The sequence below is a fragment of the Esox lucius genome, chromosome 17 (genome assembly GCF_011004845.1).
Source record: "Esox lucius isolate fEsoLuc1 chromosome 17, fEsoLuc1.pri, whole genome shotgun sequence".
Lineage (NCBI taxonomy): Eukaryota > Metazoa > Chordata > Actinopteri > Esociformes > Esocidae > Esox > Esox lucius.
This window is the reverse complement of record NC_047585.1, coordinates 12082866-12103884: the sequence shown is the minus strand read 5'-3', so window position 1 is coordinate 12103884 and position 21019 is coordinate 12082866. Positions and strand designations below refer to the sequence as shown.

The window sequence follows — 21019 nt, the reverse complement described above, 5'->3', positions numbered from 1 at the left end:
TCGCCTCCCTACAGCCGGAAACGGGTCATCGGAAAGGTGAATGGTGTTCACCTGTACCTTCTGCGCACGCCGTTTGTCAGCTCTCTGGTTCTGGTGATAGATTCGGCTAAAGTTGGACACGATGACGGGCACAGGCAGGGCAATTACCAGCACCCCGCTTAGAGAACAGATGGAACCGAAGATCTTCCCTGCGATGGTCTTGGGCACCATATCTCCATAACTACAGTGGGGGGAAAGGGGGAGGTGGGGGAGAGAAAGCATGGAAAAGGTGAGATAATGCATTGGTTGCATTTGTTTGTATGTACGTACGTACGTACGTGTGTGTGTGTGTGTGTGTGTGTGTGCGCATGCCAAACCGTTGGCTATAGTTTGGCCCGGGTGCTCAGCCCTTTCTTTTGTTTCTTGCTTTGCAGTGACCTGCTGGTCTCACTTGGTCTCTTTGGCCATGGTGCAATGTAATTATACAGATGCTGGAGGCAGTGACAGGCTGGGCCTGAAGTGTTTGTTCACTTGTTCTGTGATTTGTCATTGTTTTGCATGACTGTTGATGTGTGTCCAGGTATATGCTGTCTTTGGAATGTTCATGTTTTACGTAGTGTGTCTCAGGGTCTGGATACAGGTCAAAGGTCATTAATCACCCACCTTGACCCAGGCGCTAGATCACTCTGAGTTATGACATGGCACTCGGGATCATGCACTGGAATGTGTCCCTAGTTGTGAAGGGGGACTTCTTCGGACTAGTTCTGTGATCCTTCCTTTGGCTAGCTATCCAACCCCCGGGACGATAAGAAAGTACAGGTTGGGGAAACAGTCTCTTGACTTTCTCTCAGCCTCAGTGCATACCTCATTGAACTTGCTATCTGTGATACTTGTAATGCATTTGTACACCTTCCATACTTATTAAATAGATCTGTTACATTAACTTGTTGACTCCTTGGAATCCTCTGTAAAATGGGTCAAAATCCGGTTTCAACAGGCAACAGCTGGGAAAGGCGGTGAGATGGAGGCTCTATCTGGTCCACACAACCAGAGTCAACCGAGTGATGCCAGCAGGCAACCATGCCAGGGAGGTTCCTGCACAGTTCCCCTGTTGTCGGCGCAGGGACAAACAGAAGGAGCACTGGGGATAGAAAAGCACGTAATGGGCAATTTCGGTGTAAGGTCTAATGTAGCCAAAAAATAGGTTTCTTTGGGTGTTGGCAGACCTACTCAATGAACTAAATGTGAATGTATGGAGTAGAGGAATTGCTTGGCACACACACAGAGAGCAGGTGCATTCCACAGAACTTACAGAAAATAATATGGAACCAGAAGTCTAGGAAACGTTCAGTGTGTAATATATGTTTAGTCATGTCAAACCGCTAGCTGCCAGCAAGGACTGTGATCGAGACAAAGGTACAGAGGGAGAATGACACAGAAGAACATTGTTTGTGGCACATCATACTTTTTCCAGTTGTCACTTCTAAATTGAATTAAAAGACAGATGTTCTTGGATCCTCATTTATGCTAGACACGTCCTCAGAAAGTAACTTATTTCCTCACTGCGTCCTGCAAGGAGGGGACTGTTGACTCCAAAGCCTGAGCGTCCCCAGTGGAAAGGTTGAGTGACTGGCATCAAACTCTCTAACTCCCTCTCCGTTTCCAGACAACCTGCCCCGTAATCTGTAGACTACGTCTGCCTGCCACGATCATGTTTTAATGTCTACTGCCTTGCAGCCCTGGATTATAGAAATCCACTCCTGCCAGCTATAGAATTTTCATGAACCAAAGTGAAATTCCCTCAAATCTCTCCTATTCCTCCCTGCCGTATCAAATAGAAATGATCCTCTTCTATGAGGTGAATGGAGAGAAATGCTGTAAGAATTTAAAAAAAAGGTATCCAAGGCCAAATTGAGCTATGAGGTCAAGTCTGACTCTTAACAGTCCATAGGAGAGATTCCCCATAATGAAACAACACACGCAGGAAGTAAAGGAAACCTGGCCTTGACCGGATTTGAACTGGGCCGCTGAGGAGGGATCATTTTGATCAGGTATTAACAGGCCTCTGTTGATACAACTAACTGGGTCAATAGGGCTCGGTTAATCTGTTAAAGAGATAATACTTTGAACTGAGTAATGACATTTTATCTGTTCTTTTAAGATGCAGTCATGTAGCCTCTCTGTCTTGAAAGGATCATTGACAGTGGACATTTACTGCACTGGGAGGAGTGACTCCCATCACCAGGATCCTATTTAACCATGGGAAGAACTTTTAGAAGCAAGTAGCCGGTAGCATATATGCTATATTAGTATTTATAAGTTCAAAGCACAAAGTACCTGCATTTTTATAGATGCATTTGATATAGAAAGAAAATGTATCACTTCCTAATCCAAAGTCTCTAAGAATCCAGCATGATTGGACTGCTTAAACGATGAATGTGTTCTCTCCATAAGAGTGCTCTACATTTGACCTGCGGTCTTTGTACTGTTTATGAGCTCAGGGCTCAAGTAATCCCCAATATGTGATCTGCTACAAAGTAGTGTAGATTAGAGTTTAATATGGGGAATATGGTGTCATTTGCGATGCAGACAGAGTCATGTAATCAATTCCCGTAAATCTCCCAGCTGTCAAAAAGGAACTTCAGTGTCGGGTATAAGGGGTTGTGTCCTGGATGCCAAGTTTTGAAAGTCTCAGTTCATATCTGCTTGTCTGCCAGTCTGCCTGCCTGTTACTAACAACTCCTCTGCAGCATCAATGCGTCAGCTACAGGCAGACTAAAATGAGAGAAATTAATAGTTATTTTCTCTCCCTCTGTCTCCTGTTAAAGAGCATTTTGAACATTCCCAGCACTTAAGATGTGGTAAATTTAATTCCCCTGCTTTTCAAACTTTTATGGAACAGCAAATATTTTTACTGGGGGTAGTGGTTTAGAAAGTTGGATGTACTCTGTATAATATCTTCCAATATGAAAAAAAAAACGTTCACAATTTCATTCGGAAATATTTCACTGACAGTGCAGTATAATTCAGAGAACCTTTAGTACTTGAAAGAAAACTAGTGTTTAGCTTCCAACCGTGGGGCTGGTACTATGAGTTAATTTGGCTAATTTATAGGGTGTGATTTTCTGTCTCAAATACATGAATTAACATCCATTACACACATCCAAGGAGGAAGACAGAAGGAATTAGGAAACAAGAGATAAATAAACAGCTGAACTGAGACATGAGAGAAAGCTGTGCTCCTAAACCACAGTTTGAATGTCACTAGAGTGGAACCTCATTATAACCAGTAATTAGAATGAATAAGGAAGTTAGTGGCTAATTTTATGATGGAAAGAAAGCAAATTAGACATTTGAACATGCAAGTATATTTATCAAACATAAAGGTCAATAATGTGAACATGTGACAGGACAAATAGTCTATGGCTATGATTTAAAAACACACGTACAGTGGGGAGAACAAGTATTTGATACACTGCCAATTTTGCAGGTTTTCCTACTTACAAAGCATGTAGAGGTCCGTAATTTTTATCATAGGTACACTTCAACTGTGAGAGACATAATATAAAACAACAATCCAGAAAATCATATTGTATGATTTTAAAATAATTAATTTGCATTTTATTGCATGACATAACCCGTCATGGATTAAAATCCTGCCGCGTATGCAAGGTCCCCCTGCTCAAGCCAGCGCATGACCAGGCCCGTCTGAAGTTTGCCAATGACCATCTGGATGATCCAGAGGAGAAATGAGAGAAGGTCATGTGGTCTGATGAGAAAAAATAGAGCTTTTTGGTCTAAACTCCACTCGCCGTGTTTGGAGGAAGAAGGATGAGTACAACCCCAAGAACACCATCCCAACCGTGACGCATGGAGGTGGAAACATCATTCTTTGGGGATGCTTTTCTGCAAAGGGGACAGGACGACTGCACTGTATTGAGGGGAGGATGGATGGGGCCATGTATCGCGAGATCTTGGCCAACAACCTCCTTCCCTCAGTAAGAGCATTGAAGATGGGTCGTGGCTGGGTCTTCCAGCATGACAACGACCCAAAACACACAGCCAGGGCAACTAAGGAGTGGCTCCATAAGAAGCATCTCAAGGTCCTGGAGTGGCCTAGCCAGTCTCCAGACCTGAACCCATTAGAAAATCTTTGGAGGGAGCTGAAAGTCTGTATTGCCCAGCGACAGCCCCGGAACCTGAAGGATCTGGAGAAGGTCTGTATGGACAAGTGGGCCAAAATCCCTGCTGCAGTAGAACTACAAGAAACATATGATCTCTGTAATTGCAAACAAAGGTTTCTGTACCAAATATTAAGTTCTGCTTTTCTGATGTATCAAATACTTATGTCATGCAATAAAATGCTAATGAATTACTTAAAAATCATACAATGTGATTTTCTGGATGTTTGTTTTAGATTCCGTCACTCACAGTTGAAGAGTACCTATGATCAGAATTACTGACTTCTACATGCTTTGTGGGAAAAAGTGGGAAAACCTAAAAAATCTGCAGTGTATCAAATACTTGTTCTCCCCACTGTTTATGTACTGTATACAAAAAAACTACTGAGTATCTTCACTAGGCAAACTAGGAAGTGGTTTGCTTTAATGAAGACCTAAGAAAGGGAGACATTTTAGCATTCATACAATATCTGAAGAAGCTAATTTGCTAGTGCTGACTGCATGCACGTAGGCACTCCTTTCATTCAGATGTTATATTCAGTCAGCGTCTGTTTTATCCTTACAATTTCCTCCATACTTTGGTGTTCATTAAAGAAACGTCAGCAATTGTTTTCACAACACGGTCACAATCTTTTAAAGCAGATTCATATTGATTGTAACATGAAATTAAAACTAAATTAAATCTGTCACAACTTTTAAAATTGTCACAGCAGTACCAAAACAATCAATATAACTCACAAATTTAAAAGGAAAGCAGCTGATCTGTCAAACATGATTTGGTTAATAATCAAACTCTCCATCAGTAGTCAATCAGAACCCATATGCAAGAAACAAATGTATCATTGTCAATAGGAATTTACTTTTACTTACTATAACACAGACTTATAACCAGTGCCGGGGGCCCTAGGCAAAATTGAATTTGGGGCCCCCTCTTCCCTATCGCTCCCAGGCAGTCTGAGGCCACCTAGCATTCGGGGGCCCTTAGTGACCGCTTATGTTGCTTATGCCTGGAGCCGGCCCTGCTATTACCTCACAGTGTTATAAAAAACATCAGCATGTGAGTTAAATTTTGCAACAGACTTGCCAAATGGCGCAACATCAATCAGATCTGAAACTATGGACTTAACAACATACTTTGTAGGCATAGTAATTACCGAGCCCCGACTTGGAAGTAAATGTTTTTTTTTTGAGTAAAGGTTTTTAAATTGTTTAAATGTTGCCAGTGAACTTTGCTTCATGATCACATAGCACAACTTGTTGGTTGATAAAGCAAGACTTTACCAATGTTAAAAATGTTAATTTACCTGGGTTATTTAATTAATGTTTGCTAGTATTCTACTTCAGGTTTTCTCCTTAGTCATATACTAGCATTATTATTTCCATGTTATTCAACTTTTGATTATATTTGTCATCTGAAAATAACCTTGAATAGGACTTTTACCAGAAACTCTGAAATTATTTATACAAAGCAAAGATATAATCCAAAAGAAAAGATAAACAAACGACTACTGTCTTCCTCTTGACCACTAGGACAAAGCCTACAATATAAGGAGATGGAAGTGACTTTTGAATGAAACATAGTACAGCCTAAAACCGTCCAGACACAACACCCCCGGATTGTTTTGCTTATTGGTTCCTTTTTCACTCTTCAAGGTACATTTAGAGCCCAGCTCTCTGGCCTAATCATTATACTGCCAACACAGAAACCAATCTAGTCCACTAAACGACCCTCAACAAAGTGAACACAAGCAATAAGTGAAAAACTACCCAAGGGGAATTACAGGCTACACAATCTTCTGTGTTAATCTTCTCTACCTCACCATACAATCTCTCCTTTCCATTCTGCAGAAAAGGAGGAGGGCGATGCGGGGACGGATGATAACGGCAAACGCAGAACACACAGGACAGGACCGTGTGTCTGTCTGTTATTACAGCACAGACCTGTGGGGATATTAGGGGCTGTATATGTAACTCTTTCACCTTCGGGAGGTAGAGTCATCCATCACAACCTAAGTGGACTCCAAATACAGCCAGGCTAAATGAATGGCCGTTGTATCACAGCTGTGTGTAGGTCAGCAGTGACCAAGGACAACTTGGCTGTAGGGGAAAGCAGGAGGCTGAAGGTCTATGTATTGTAACCAAACAGTAATTAAAAACAGTGACCCAAGAGCTAAGCAAAAGCTATGTCCTATTGGTTTCAGCTTTGAAAGTCCTCCCAAGAGTCATAATGAACTTGATGAAACCCTCCTAAATTCCCTCCCTTTGAATTTACTCTTTATAAAGCATTCTCAAAAGCTAATAGTCATCAACCGTATGACACAAGGCAGAGGGTATAGAGGAACAACCGAGAGGACATCACACCTGGGTTATTAACATATACCACAATACTTTGTTGGCTAGCTAAAGTCCCTTTGTTTGTTTGCTAGCTAAAGTCCCTGTGTTTGTTGGCTAACTAAAGTCCCTGTGTTTGTTGGCTAACTAAAGTCCCTGTGTTTGTTGGCTAACTAAAGTCCCTGTGTTTGTTGGCTAACTAAAGTCCCTGTGTTTGTTTGCTAACTAAAGTCCCTGTGTTTATTGGCTAACTAAAGTCCCTGTGTTTGTTGGCTAACTAAAGTCCCTGTGTTTGTTGGCTAACTAAAGTCCCTGTGTTTGTTTGCTAGCTAAAATCCCTGTGTTTGTTTGCTAGCTAAAATCCCTGTGTTTTTTGCTAGCTAACGTCCCTGTGTTTGTTTGCTAGCTAAAATCTCTGTGTTTTTTGCTAGCTAACGTCCCTGTGTTTGTTGGCTAGCTGAGCTAAAGTTTCTCTTTGTGAGTCCTTGTGAGTTTGCTGTTTTGCTGAGGTTAAGCCTATGCATGTGTGTGTACTTGGAGTCCTACAATCATATGTCTGTATTGATCCTGTAAAAGTGATGCCAAAATTTAAGCAGACAAAATCGTACTGCCACCTTAACGTGGTGGAGGGGTTTGAGTACCCGAGTGACCCTAGGAGCTATGTTGTCTGGGGCTATATGCCCCTGGTAGGGTCTCCCAAGGCAAACAGGTCTTAGGCGACGGGTCAGACTAAGAGCGGTTCAAAAACCCCTTAATGATGATTAAAATGATGTGTACCGTGACGTCGCCCGGTATGGCGCAGCCGGGGCCCCACCCTGGAGCCAGGCCCGGGGTTGGGGCTCGTATGCGAGCGCCTGGTGGCCGGGCCTTCCCCCATGGGGCCCGGCCGGGCTCAGCCCGAACGGGCGACGTGGGGCCGCCCTCCCGTGGGCTCACCACCCACAGGAGGGACCATAAGGGGCCGGTGCGAAGAGGATCGGGCGGCAGTCGAAGGCAGGGGCCTAGACAACCCGATCTCTGGACACGGAAACTAGCTCTAGGGACGTGGAATGTCACCTCGCTGGCGGGGAAGGAGCCTGAGTTAGTGCGTGAGGTTGAGAGGTTCCGATTAGAGGTAGTCGGGATCACCTCTACGCACGGCTTGGGCTCTGGAACCACACTCCTTGAGAGAGGATGGACTCTTCACCACTCTGGAGTTGCCCATGGTGAGAGGCGGCGGGCTGGTGTGGGTTTGCTTATAGCTCCCCAGCTCTGCCGCCATGTGTTGGAGTTTACCCCGGTGAACGAGAGGGTCGTTTCCCTGCGCCTACGGGTCGGGGATAGGTCTCTCACTGTTGTTTGTGCCTACGGGCCGAACCGCAGTGCAGAGTACCCGACCTTCTTGGAGTCTCTGGGAGGGGTGCTGGAAAGTGCTCCGACTGGGGACTCTATTGTTCTACTGGGGGACTTCAACGCCCACGTGGGCAACGACAGTGACACCTGGAGGGGCGTGATTGGGAGGAACGGTCCCCCTGATCTGAACCCGAGTGGTGTTCAGTTATTGGACTTCTGTGCTAGTCACAGTTTGTCCATAACGAACACCATGTTCAAGCATAAGGGTGTCCATCAGTGCACGTGGCACCAGGACACCCTAGGCCGCAGGTCGATGATCGACTTTGTTGTCGTCTCATCTGACCTGCGGTCGTATGTCTTGGACACTCGGGTGAAGAGAGGGGCGGAGCTGTCAACTGATCACCACCTGGTGGTGAGTTGGATCCGATGGCGGGGAAAGAAGCTGGACAGACTCGGCAGGCCCAAGCGTACTGTAAGGGTCTGCTGGGAACGTCTGGCCGAGTCTCCTGTCAGAGAGATCTTCAACTCCCACCTCCGGCAGAGCTTCGACTGGATCCCGAGGGAGGTTGGAGATATTGAGTCCGAGTGGACCATGTTCTCCACCGCCATTGTCGAAGCGGCCGCTCGGAGCTGTGGCCGTAAGGTCTCCGGTGCCTGTCGAGGCGGCAATCCCCGAACCCGGTGGTGGACACCGGAAGTAAGGGATGCCGTCAAGCTGAAGAAGGAATCCTATCAGGCCTGGTTGGCTTGTGGGACTCCTGACGCAGCTGACGGGTACCGACAGGCCAAGCGGGCTGCAGCCCGGGTGGTTGTGGAGGCAAAAACTCGGGCCTGGGAGGAGTTCGGTGAGGCCATGGAGAAGGACTATCGGCTGGCCTTGAAGAGATTCTGGCAAACCATCCGGCGCCTCAGGAGAGGGAAACAGTGCCCTACCAACGCTGTTTACAGTAGAGGTGGGCAGCTGTTGACCTCAACTGAGGATGTCGTCGGGCGGTGGAAGGAGTACTTCGAGGATCTCCTCAATCCCGCTGTCACTTCTTCCATTGAGGAAGCAGAGGATGAGGTATCAGAGGTGGACTCGTCCATCACCCGGGCTGAAGTCACTGAGGTGGTCAAGAAACTCCTCGGTGGCAAGGCACCGGGGGTGGATGAGATCCGCCCTGAGTACCTCAAGTCTCTGGATGTTGTGGGGCTGTCTTGGTTGACACGCCTGTGCAACATCGCGTGGCGGTCGGGGACAGTGCCTCTGGGATGGCAGACCGGGGTGGTGGTCCCTCTTTTTAAGAAGGGGGACCGGAGGGTGTGTTCCAACTATAGGGGGATCACACTTCTCAGCCTCCCCGGGAAAGTCTATGCCAGGGTTCTGGAGAGGAGAATACGGCCGATAGTAGAACCTCGGATTCAGGAGGAACAGTGTGGTTTTCGTCCGGGCCGTGGAACACTGGACCAGCTCTATACCCTCTACAGGGTGTTGGAGGGTTCATGGGAGTTTGCCCAACCAATCCACATGTGTTTTGTGGATTTGGAGAAGGCATTCGACTGTGTCCCTCGCGGCATCTTGTGGAGGGTGCTTGGGGAATATGGGGTCCTGGGTCCTTTGCTAAGGGCTGTCAGGTCCCTGTACAACCGAAGCAGGAGCTTGGTCCGCATTGCCGGCAGTAAGTCAGACTTGTTCCCAGTGCATGTTGGACTCCGGCAGGGCTGCCCTTTGTCACCGGTTCTGTTCGTAATTTTTATGGACAGAATTTCTAGGCGCAGCCAGGGGCCGGAGGGTGTCAGGTTTGGGGACCACACAATTTCGTCTCTGCTCTTTGCAGATGATGTTGTCGTGTTGGCCCCTTCTAACCAGGACCTTCAGCATGCGCTGGGACGGTTTGCAGCCGAGTGTGAAGCGGTGGGGATGAAAATCAGTACCTCCAAATCCGAGGCCATGGTCCTCAGTCGGAAAAGGGTGGCTTGCCCACTTCAGGTTGGTGGAGAGTGCCTGCCTCAAGTGGAGGAGTTTAAGTATCTAGGGGTCTTGTTCACGAGTGAGGGAAGGATGGAACGGGAGATTGACAGACGGATCGGTGCAGCTTCTGCAGTAATGCAGTCGCTGTATCGGTCTGTCGTGGTGAAGAAAGAGCTGAGCCGCAAGGCGAAGCTCTCGATTTACCAGTCAATCTACGTTCCTACTCTCACCTATGGTCATGAGCTTTGGGTCATGACCGAAAGGACAAGATCCCGGATACAGGCGGCCGAAATGAGCTTTCTCCGCAGGGTGGCCGGGCGATCCCTTAGAGATAGGGTGAGAAGCTCGGTCACCCGGGAGGAGCTCAGAGTAGAGCCGCTGCTCCTCCACATCGAGAGGGGTCAGCTGAGGTGGCTTGGGCATCTTTTTCGGATGCCTCCGGAACGCCTTCCTGGGAGGGTGTTCCGGTCCCGTCCCACCGGGAGGAGACCCCGGGGAAGACCTAGGACACGCTGGAGGGACTATGTCTCCCGGCTGGCCTGGGAACGCCTCGGTGTCCCCCCGGAAGAGCTGGAGGAAGTGTCTGGGGAGAGGGAAGTCTGGGCATCCCTGCTTAGACTGCTGCCCCCGCGACCCGGCCCCGGATAAGCGGAAGAAGATGGTATGGTATGGTATGGTAAAATCGTACTACTCAATAAAATGTTGATAAATTAATGTGTTATAATAAAAGTATATTTGAGGCTATATTTGAGCCCCAAAACGGACTCACCGTTTGTGTTGTTAATTTTTTGCATCCACTTCTGCTCAATGTCATTAAGGGTGCCAGTACTTCTTGAGTTGACTGTATTCATCATTGGAATGCCATAGGATGCTTTTATAAAACTCCCTAGACAGACAGACTACTTTGGCATGCACAAGGTCAAAATAACATTGAGCCCCTTCATGCATTTGTAATTCCCTTCATTGTCCAGCCCAGGTTTACCTCTGAAAATAATTGTCCTCTGCCTTCTCCCAATCCAATATCAGTGTTGCATCAGCTCCTTGACTGATCCCCCCCCCATCAAATTCGGAGGCATGCTGTCACACGATATTCATTGACAATTTCAGCTATGCAATCAGCCGAAGTAGCGGAGCATGGCATTCAGAGAATGTGTTGGCACATGTATATTTGTCTTTTGTTTCAGTCTGACTGGAGCAGGGCTCCAGAGAAACTGTGAAGTACACTCAGGAGCAATGTGTGTCTGCGCTGAACCATGTGCTATTGCTATTGCTTTCTTTTAACGCCTCTCTTGAGGCAGGGCAGTGGTTCAATGGAGGAAAAAAAAGCAGGTTTTGCTAATTAGGATTGTAATATAAATCCTTCATCATTTTCAGTGGTCTCCTGGTCCTTGTACGCACATTCTGAAATATCTAGCCTATTAGCATTTAAACATGATGGGGCTAAAGGCAGAATGACAAGCCACTACGTGTAATATAAAGCACCTGCGTCTATTTACTAAGATTATTGGCATATGCACCAATTTGGCATGTAAAAACATTGTCAAGCTCCTCTGAGTATTCAACCAAAATAAATCTACCATGTAAATTGCAAAACATAATTTGACTAACCTTTAATCTGTCACATACATGCCCTTCACATTATCTAGTTGGACTTACACAAATTTATTATTGGGTTGTGGAACTTTGTAATTATGTAAATTAATGATAAATGTAACCTTACCTTTACTTAGTCCTAAAACACATACATATTTTTCCAAGAACTAATAGCCAACAGGTCTATTCATCATATGTGCATGTAGTTGTGATGGATTACGTTTTGTAACTGAAAAGCCCAGTCCACTTGGTGACAGTTCTGTGATTAAAAAACAAGCCATTGGCCTGGGGAGTGTCTTGGCCCTATAAACTGGCCCTAGCGAGGGTGTAGGCTTACTTTGTGGATATTGGGATTCTCAAACTCTGTATTGGACCAGCCTTCCTCTTGGTCTCTCTCTTTCTCACCAGTATCAAACCCGCTAACCTGTAGCTATGCTATTCACTGAGGAAGGGATCCCATCAATGGGGCCTCTTTCCAAGACTGTCCCCGCCGCTCTCCAATACGGCAGGCTGAGAAATTGCCACCACATCCAAGGAAGGCAGCAGTCACGCAAATTAACAACAAAGGACTCTTTCATTAATTCTAATGTTACAACTGAGAAGACTTTCGAAACACTAATGCATAAAATGCTTCATTAAATTGGATATTAACCTAAGATTGAATGTGGCCATATAAAATGCTTGAGTTGTTTAGACAGTTTGCAACTACATGTTTACTTTACTTCACTTCTAGAAATCTTTGTTTAACTAGTTTTGGTTAAGTGGTTGTTTAGACTAAAATGAAAAAGAAAAAGTGTCAATATCAATTCATGACAGATCATTTACATTTTAGAAATTTGACAGATTATTTTATCCAGGGCGAATTACAGTAAATGCATTCATTTTAAGATAGCTGGGTGAAACAAACACGCAACTCTGAGTACACTCCACTCAATAGGTTATCAACCATCCTGCAATAATGAGTGGAAGGGGATTGTTTTAAATGTCTGTGTTGTTTTATCAAAAGAACATATCCTTTTGGTCTAGTTTAAGATGTCTAATGGGTTTTATTTCCCTATCACGCTCAGTATATCAGCCTTTTAAATCCATTTACCAGCTAATCATACATTAAATCATGCATAAAATAAAATACAACCATAATGCTACCATTTGTCTTATGGCATTACAGTGCAATTGCCCCCTTGTTATGTAAAGCAAAGAAGAGCTACATGCACAGTTGTGCTCAAAGGTTTGCATACCCTTGGAGAATTGGTAATGTATGTACCATTGGTAAGGAAGACATGAATGAGCAGGCCAGGTCTTTTATTTCTTATGGGATTCACGTTCAACTGTAGGTCATAACAGAGTGGCACAATCATAAAACAAAACATGGCAACAAAGAAAACATTTACTGATCCCTGTTCAAAAGTCTGCATACCCTTAGTTCTTAATACTGTGTATTCCCCCCTTTAGCATCAATGACAGCGTGCAGTCTTTTGTAATAGTTGTTTATGAGGCCCTGAATTCTTACAGGTGGTATAGCTGCCCATTCGTCTTGGCAAAATGCCTCCAGGTCATGCAGAGTCTTTGGTCATGTTTCATGAATCGCACGTTTGAGATCTCCCCAGAGTGGCTTGATGATATTAAGGTCAGGAGACTGATGGTCACTCCAGAACCTTCCCCTTTTTCTGCAGTAACCACTGGAGGGTCAACTTGGCCTTGTGCTTAGGGTTATTGTCATGCTGGATATTGTCCCAGACGCAGCTTTCGTGCAGAAGAATGCAAATTGTCTACCAGTATTTCCTGATAACATGCTGCATTCATCTTGCCATCAATTTTAACAAGATTCCCGATGCCTTTAAAGCTCACACATCCCCAAAACATCAGTGAGCCACCACCATGCTTCACAGTGTGGATGGTATTCTGTTCACTATAGGCCTTGTTGACCCCTCTCCAAACATAGTGCCTATGGTCGTGACCATAAAGCTCTCTCTTGGTCTCATCACCCCAAATTACAGTGTGCCAGAAGCTGTGAATCTGTCAAGGTGTTGTTGGGCATATTGTAACCAGGCTTTTTTGTGACATTGGCGCAGTAAAGGCTTCTTTCTGGCAACTCGACCATGCAGCTAATTTTTGTCCAAGTATCGTCATATTGTGCTCCTTGAAACAACCACACTGTCTTTTTCCAGAGCAGCCTGTATTTCTCCTGAGGTTTTTTCTTTGTATCCAGAACAATTATTCTGTCAGTTTTGGCTGAAACCTTACTTGGTCTACCTGACCATGGCTTGGTATCAAGAGATCCCTGAATTTTCCACTTCTTAATAAGTGGGATTTGCAATCCTTTTCCATCTTTATAAAGTACCATTACCTTGTAAGGCAGGTCTTTTGACAGTTCTTTTCTTCTCCCCATGGCTCAGTATCTAGCCTGCTCAGTGCATCCACGTAGGAGCTAACAAACTCATTGGCTATTCATATGCAGACACTAATTGCAATTTAAAAAGTGGGAAATTCACCGTTAATTGCCATTTTCACCTGTGTGTGTCACCTTGTGTGACTGTAACAAGGCCAAACATTCAAGGGTATGTAAACTTTTGACCAGGGCTATTTGAGTGATTTCTGTTTCATTAGGAGTCAAAAAGGAGCCAAACAACTATGTGATAGTAAATGGCTTCATATGATCCCTATCCTTAAATAAAAGATCAGTCATATTTTCAAAATCATTGCCAAAATTTCACAATTTCTGTCAGGGTATGCAAACTTACGAACATACGTATGATACCAGTACAAAATGTTCATGAGGAAAGCCAAATACACCACATAAAAACATACCTTTTAGTTCAGAAATATTTAAATTGGGCAAAAGGGCCCCTCACTATTGTGTACTGTGTCATGTATGTGCTAATAAATGCCCCGTGCCATCAAAACCACTTACTTTCCAACTTTGGCTAACTGAGGTACCATAGTTATTATACTTATATACACTACTCAAAAAAATAGAGGGAACACATAATCATCAAAGTATAACAACAAGTGAATTAAACTTCAGGGATATCAATCTGTCCAGTTAGGAAACATAAGCGAATGTGAATCAATGTCACCTGTTTTGGTGCAAATGAACGTGACAACAGGTACACTGGTGAGGCAATAGCAAGATAACCCAGAAAAAGAGAATGGTCTTGCAGGTGGTGGCCACAGATAATTGCTCTCTACTTATCCTTCCTGACTGATTCTTCTCTAGTTTTGCATTTTGCTAGTGTCCTTGTCACTACTGGTAGCATGAGGCGGTACATGCAGCCCATTCAGGTTGCACAGGTAGTCCAGCTCCTCCAGGATGGCACATCCATATGTGCCGTGGCAAGAAGGTTTGCTATGTCTCCCAGTACATCATGGAGGAGATACCAGGAGATGGGCCATTACACGAGGATAGCTGGGCAGGGCCGTAGAAGGCCATCAACCCAGCAGCAGAACCGGTATCTGCTCCTTTGTGCAAGGAGGAACAGGAGGAGCACAGTCAAAGCCCTAAAAAATGACCTCCAGTGAGCTACTGGTGTGCATGTTTCTAACCAAACTGTCAGAAACAGACTCCATGAGGGTGTCATGAGTCCTCTAGTGGGACCTATGGTCACAGCCCAGCACTGTGCGGTTCAATTGGCATTCGCTAGAGAACACCAGAATTGGCAGGTTCGCCATTGATGCCCCCTTCTCTTCACAGATGAGAGCAGGTTCACACGGAGCACATGTGACAGACGTGAAAGAGTCTGGAGACACCATGGTGAACATTATGCTGCCTGCAACATCATCCAGCATGACCGGTTTGGCAGTGGGTCAGTGATGGTCTGGGGAGGCATATCCTTGGAGGGTCACACAGACCTCCACGTGCTAGCCAACGGTACCCTGACTGCTGTTAGTTACTGGGATGAAATACTCAGAGCCATTGTCAGACCTTACACTGGTGCAGTGGGTTCCTCCTGGTGCAGGACAATGCCTGGCCTGACACCATCCGCCATCTAATCAGGAGCATACAGGCAAGTGGGGGCCATACACACAAGTGAGTCACTGTTATGAAATTCACGCAAGTTGGAACAGCCTGTGATTTCAATTGTTTGCTTAGATTTTTGGCATGGGTTTGAATACAGCCCTCAATGGGTTGGTGATTTTAGTTTCCATTGACCGTTGTTACGTAATTTTTTTCTCAACGAATTACACAATGTACAGTGCCCTTGATTAAATACATACTGCAACAATTTAAGAATAACGTTTCTCAATGTAAAATTGCAGTGTTTGGGGATCTCATCATCTACGGTACATAATATCATTAAAAGATTCAGAGAATCTGGAGAAATTTCTGTATGCAAGGAACAAATTAAATAAACATGTTCCATCTTCTATGTTACATGTGTGTTCTGAGTGTTAATTAAAGTCAATTTAAGACTACAGATGGCACTATATTAAAAACATAAAACAATTCTGTAGTGGAAATCACTCCATGGGCACAGAAACTTTTCCAAAAACCACTCTCTGTGAACACAGTACGTCGCTGCATCCAAAATGCAAGTTAAAACTCTACCATGCAATGAAGAAACCAGATATAAACAAGATCCAGAAACGCTGCCACCCTCACTGGGCCCAAGCTTATTTTAGATGGAGTGAGGCGATGTGGAAAACTGTCCTGTGGTCTGGACACCGCATTCCTCCAGACTAAAGAGGAGAAGGACCATCTGGCAGTTCAACACGCAGTTCAAAAGCCAGCATCTGTGATGGTATGGGGGTGCTTTATGGTTAACTCTCACTGGGGTTCAGATGTTGCAGTACTTTCAACACATTGTTCTCCAGACCTAACTATAAAAGTAAGGCCCTTCTACCTTCTGCGGGAATTCAGCTCAGCTATAATCACCGCAGTCTACAACCCCCCGCAGGTGGATAAAACCTGCGTGCTGGAGGACCTATACCAAGTAATTAATGTACTAGAGCAGTGTTTCCCAATCTGATCCAAATGAAAGACATATGATAGGTTGATTACGTCAATCAAGTGTGTAAGTGGTAGGGTAACATTTGAAACAGGTGTGTGAGTGCTAGGGCAAGAACAAAAAACATGCATCCCTTTTGGGTCCTGAGGACCAGGATTGGGAAACACTGAACTAGAGGACTCTCACCCTGAGTTAGATTTTATTGGCGTCAACAGGGCAACTACGAGGAAAGTTTTGCTGAAATACCACTAGCACATACATTTTCCTACCCGTGGGGATCAGACTCTCGACCATTGTTATTCACAAATACAGAACAGCTACAGACCCCTCTCCCGGTGTGGACTGTGACACATCACAGACTATAAAGGGAGAAACAGCATTGGACAATATAAAACATTTTGACTTTAGTACACATGGCATGGGTGACTTGCGAAGGCACCATTTAATGCTACACAATATACACCGATCAGCCATAACATTATGACCACTGACAGGTGAAGTGAATAACACTCATAGTCTCGTTATTATGGCACCTGTCAGTGGGTGGGATATATTAGGCAGCAAGTGAACATTCTGTTCTCAAAGTTGATGTGTTAAAAGCAGGAAAAATGGGCAAGTATAAGGATGTGAGTGACTTTGGCCAAATGGTGATGGCTAGACCACTGGGTCAGAGAATCTCCAAAACTGCATTCCCTGTGGGGTGTTCCTGGTCTGCAGTGGTCAGTACCTGTTAAAAGGGGTCCAAGGAAGGAAAAGTGGTGAACCGGTGACAGGATAATTGGCGGCCAAAGCTCATTGATTCACGTGGGGAGCGAAGGCTGGCCCATGTGGTCCAATCCAACAGACGAGCTACTGTAGCTCAAATTGCTGAAAAAGTGAATGCTGGTACTGATGGAAAGGTGTCAGAACACACAGTGCATCACAGTTTGTCTCGGAGGCAGTGTGATGGTTTGGGCAATGTTCTGCTGGGAAACCTTGGGTCCTGTCATTCATGTAGATGTTACTTTGACACGTACCACCTACCTGAGCATTGTTTCAGACCATGTGCAGCCTTTCATGGCAACTGTATTCCCTGATGGCATTGGCCTCTTTCAGCAGGATAATGTTCCCCACCACAAAGCAAAAATGGTTCAGGAATGGTTTGAGGAACACAACAACAAGTTCAAGGTGTTGACTTTGCCTCCAAATTTCCAGATCTCAATCCAATCGAGCATCTGTAGGATGTGCTGGACAAACATGTCCGATCCATGGTGGCCCCACCTCGCAACTTACAGGACTTAAAGGATCTGCTGCTAACGTCTTGGTGCCAGATACCACACCTTCAGAGGTCTAGTGGAGTCTATGCCTTGATGGGCTGTTTTGGCGGTATAAGGGGACCTACACGATATGTTATGGCTGATCGGTGTATACAGGTTTTGGAGCAACATATGCTGCCTTCCAGACAACGCCTTTTTTTAGGAATAAGCCTTGCTTATTTCAGCAAAACAATGCCAAATTAAGTTCTGCATGTCTGGGTCAGTAGTAAAAGAGTCCAGGTGCTAAACTGGCCTGCCTGCAGTTCAGACCTGTCACCTATTGAAAACATTTGGCGCATTATGAAATGAAAAATATGACAAAGGAGACTCTGACCTGTTGAGCAGATGAAATCCTATATCATGCAAGAATGGGAAAACATTTTACTATAAAAACTACAGCAATGGCTCTCATCAGATCCTTACAGAGTATGGTTGAAAGAAGAGGTGAGGAAACAGAGTGGTAAACATGCCCCTGTCCCAACGTTTTATGAAATGTGTTGCTGGCATCAAATTCTAAATACGCATGTATTTTTCCAAAAACAGTAAAATGTCTCAGATTCAACATTTGATATGTTGTCTTTGTACTATTTTCAATTGAATATATGGATAAATGATTTGCACATCATTGCATTCGGTTTTATTTCCATTTTACACAGCTTCCCAACATTTTTGGACACAGGGTTGTACATATAAACAACATATTACAAATTCATCCCAATTGCAAAAGTCCCAGACTACATCTTTAATGGTCTGTGTGAACCCAATCATTGTCATTTGGGTACTGTATGGAAATAGGCTACTGGAGCTTACATATATAACATACAGTATTTACATATATAAAATACAGTATTTACAAAATAACATACAGTATTTACATAATAACAAACAGTATTTTCTGAGGTCACCAATGGGATACCTTAAACAATGTAGTGTTGCTGTTGTGTTCTCACAGAGACAGTCTAGGGCTGTTCTGTATCACAGATCCTGTTAAGACTGGAGTAACAGGGCTAACGTTATAGGTCAATAATATGCATTTTTATCACTATTCTGTTGACTTTATCATTCTGTTGAAAGACATTCTAACAAAGAAAATACCTAGTTTACAACTAGGCAAATTGTTTGAATATTTTCCAAAATAAAAATAGTTAGGTTGGGTAGTTTTTGTCTCAGTATTTTTTTTTATTATGAAATCAAAACCATGCTTGCTGAGTACTACTGGACTAACTCAGTATACTATCTAGTAGGACAATGTTAGTGTATTTTCTGTTGTGCCTAATATACTGTATTATTTGGTGGGACTATGTTTGTGAATTATCTGCTGGAACCAATTTAGTGTATTATCTGGTGAAACAAATGTATGGTATTATCTGGTGGGACAATGTTAGTGAATTCTTTGTTGGGAATAATATACTGTATTATCTGGAAGGACTATGTTAGTGAATTATAAGTTGGGACTAATTTAGTATATTATCTGGTGGAAATACTACTGGACAGGAAGACAAATTGTTCCAGATGATTGAACTCCAATTTCCATTCCCTATTCTATTTCTCCTTTTTCACCTTATAAAACATATATTTTCTTACCACTACATGACAAAACAATGCAACAGTTAACGATTAGTAATTAACAGGGAACTTTACGCCTTTAAAGCTGTCAGGGGAAGAAAGGGGGAAATTAAAAGATGGCAATTAAGGGATCTTATCCTGCTCTGCCTTTCTTTTTCTAATGGGCCAACCTGGCAGCTCTGACTGAAAGCCAGAAACATTGTTGACAGATAGTGTCCTTGTTAAGTTTCAAATCTGTAGACAGGATCTAAAGGCATTTTTCACTGTTAACTGTTAACATTTTCTGAATATGTACTATATTTTCATAAAACTATAAACACACTTCTCAACTCACACCACATTGACCAAGTGCAAGACCACTCACACCTTACTGACCAAGTGCAAGACTACTCACACCTTACTGACCAAGTGCAAGACTACTCACACCTTACTGACCAAGTGCAAGACTACTCACACCATACTGACCAAGTGCAAGACTACTCACACCTTACTGACCAAGTGCAAGACTACTCACACCTTACTGACCAAGTGCAAGACTACTCACACCATACTGACCAAGTGCAAGACTACTCACACCTTACTGACCAAGTGCAAGACCACTCACACCATACTGACCAAGTGCAAGACTACTCACACCATACTGACCAAGTGCAAGACCACTCACACCTTACTGACCAAGTGCAAGACTACTCACACCTTACTGACCAAGTGCAAGACTACTCACACCATACTGACCAAGTGCAAGACTACTCACACCTTACTGACCAAGTGCAAGACCACTCACACCATACTGACCAAGTGCAAGACTACTCACACCATACTGACCAAGTGCAAGACCACTCACACCTTACTGACCAAGTGCAAGACTACTCACACCTTACTGACCAAGTGCAAGACTACTCACACCATACTGACCAAGTGCAAGACTACTCACACCATACTGACAGAGCCATAAGTGACATAAGTAACCTTGAGTGTAATAATTTGCTGTCTACCCGTACTCTGCCAGGCTGGGGTTGTCAATATGTTCCTGAGGCCGTCCCAACGCTCACAACAGGTATAGAGTTATGGTCATAAAAATGTTTTTTCTGCCTTAACATCCTGTCTCTTTTCTTGGACAGAGATTTTCACCTACACCTTTTATGACTGTCTCGATACCTTGAAAAATGCATGACATTGACTTGAATTGTTCTTCTAGACCAGATATGCTTTAGGTTGTTTTCGGCAACCATGTTGACAATGAGAATCTGAAATGTTCTCATTTCTACTATCATCACCTGATGTCTCAATACTACAAAAAGAAGACATAGTGTATGCCCAGCATACACATTTACATACATTATATAGTTAATGTCATTTTCTTGTACTGTCCTCCTAATGCATACAGATTCAGAGAACAGAAAACAGGGGGAGTCAGCACAGTAGTCAGAAGTCAGAATTACAGCAATAATAACAAATATTTATTACATTTGTGGGATGTTTTTCACTTTAGAATAATCTCCAAGGGCATAAAATTAATAAAGAAAAGAAGAAAAGAAAAAAGAAAATTACATATAAGGACACGAAAAAACACAGTTATAAGCAAAATGCCTTCCTGTATAAAAATGTCTTTAGGCATGTTTTAAATGAGCCCAGAGTCTGTGGTGACTTCAGGTGGTTCGGGAGGGTATTTCAGAGGCAAGGGGCGGCCGAGCTAAAAGCCAGAACCCCCAAGGAGCAGAGCTTGATCCTGGGGACGTGGAGGAGAAGGCTATCACTTGACCTTTGGGTGCTGGCGGGGTTATGGGGAGATGAGTTAGTAAATTCCCTATTTTCATTTCTGAATGTCTAGACAACTGATGCACA

At 44.1% G+C, this 21019-nt stretch overlaps 1 protein-coding gene across 1 annotated transcript in view; it reads right to left on the bottom strand.

Moving 5' to 3' along the window:
- The window catches only part of kcnd3 (potassium voltage-gated channel, Shal-related subfamily, member 3), a 116563-nt gene that overhangs the window by 40676 nt on the left and 54868 nt on the right, over positions 1-21019 (bottom strand). Inside the window, 1 exon segment of the mRNA XM_010893081.4 lies at positions 58-220. Coding sequence (XP_010891383.1) covers positions 58-220 — 163 coding nt within the window.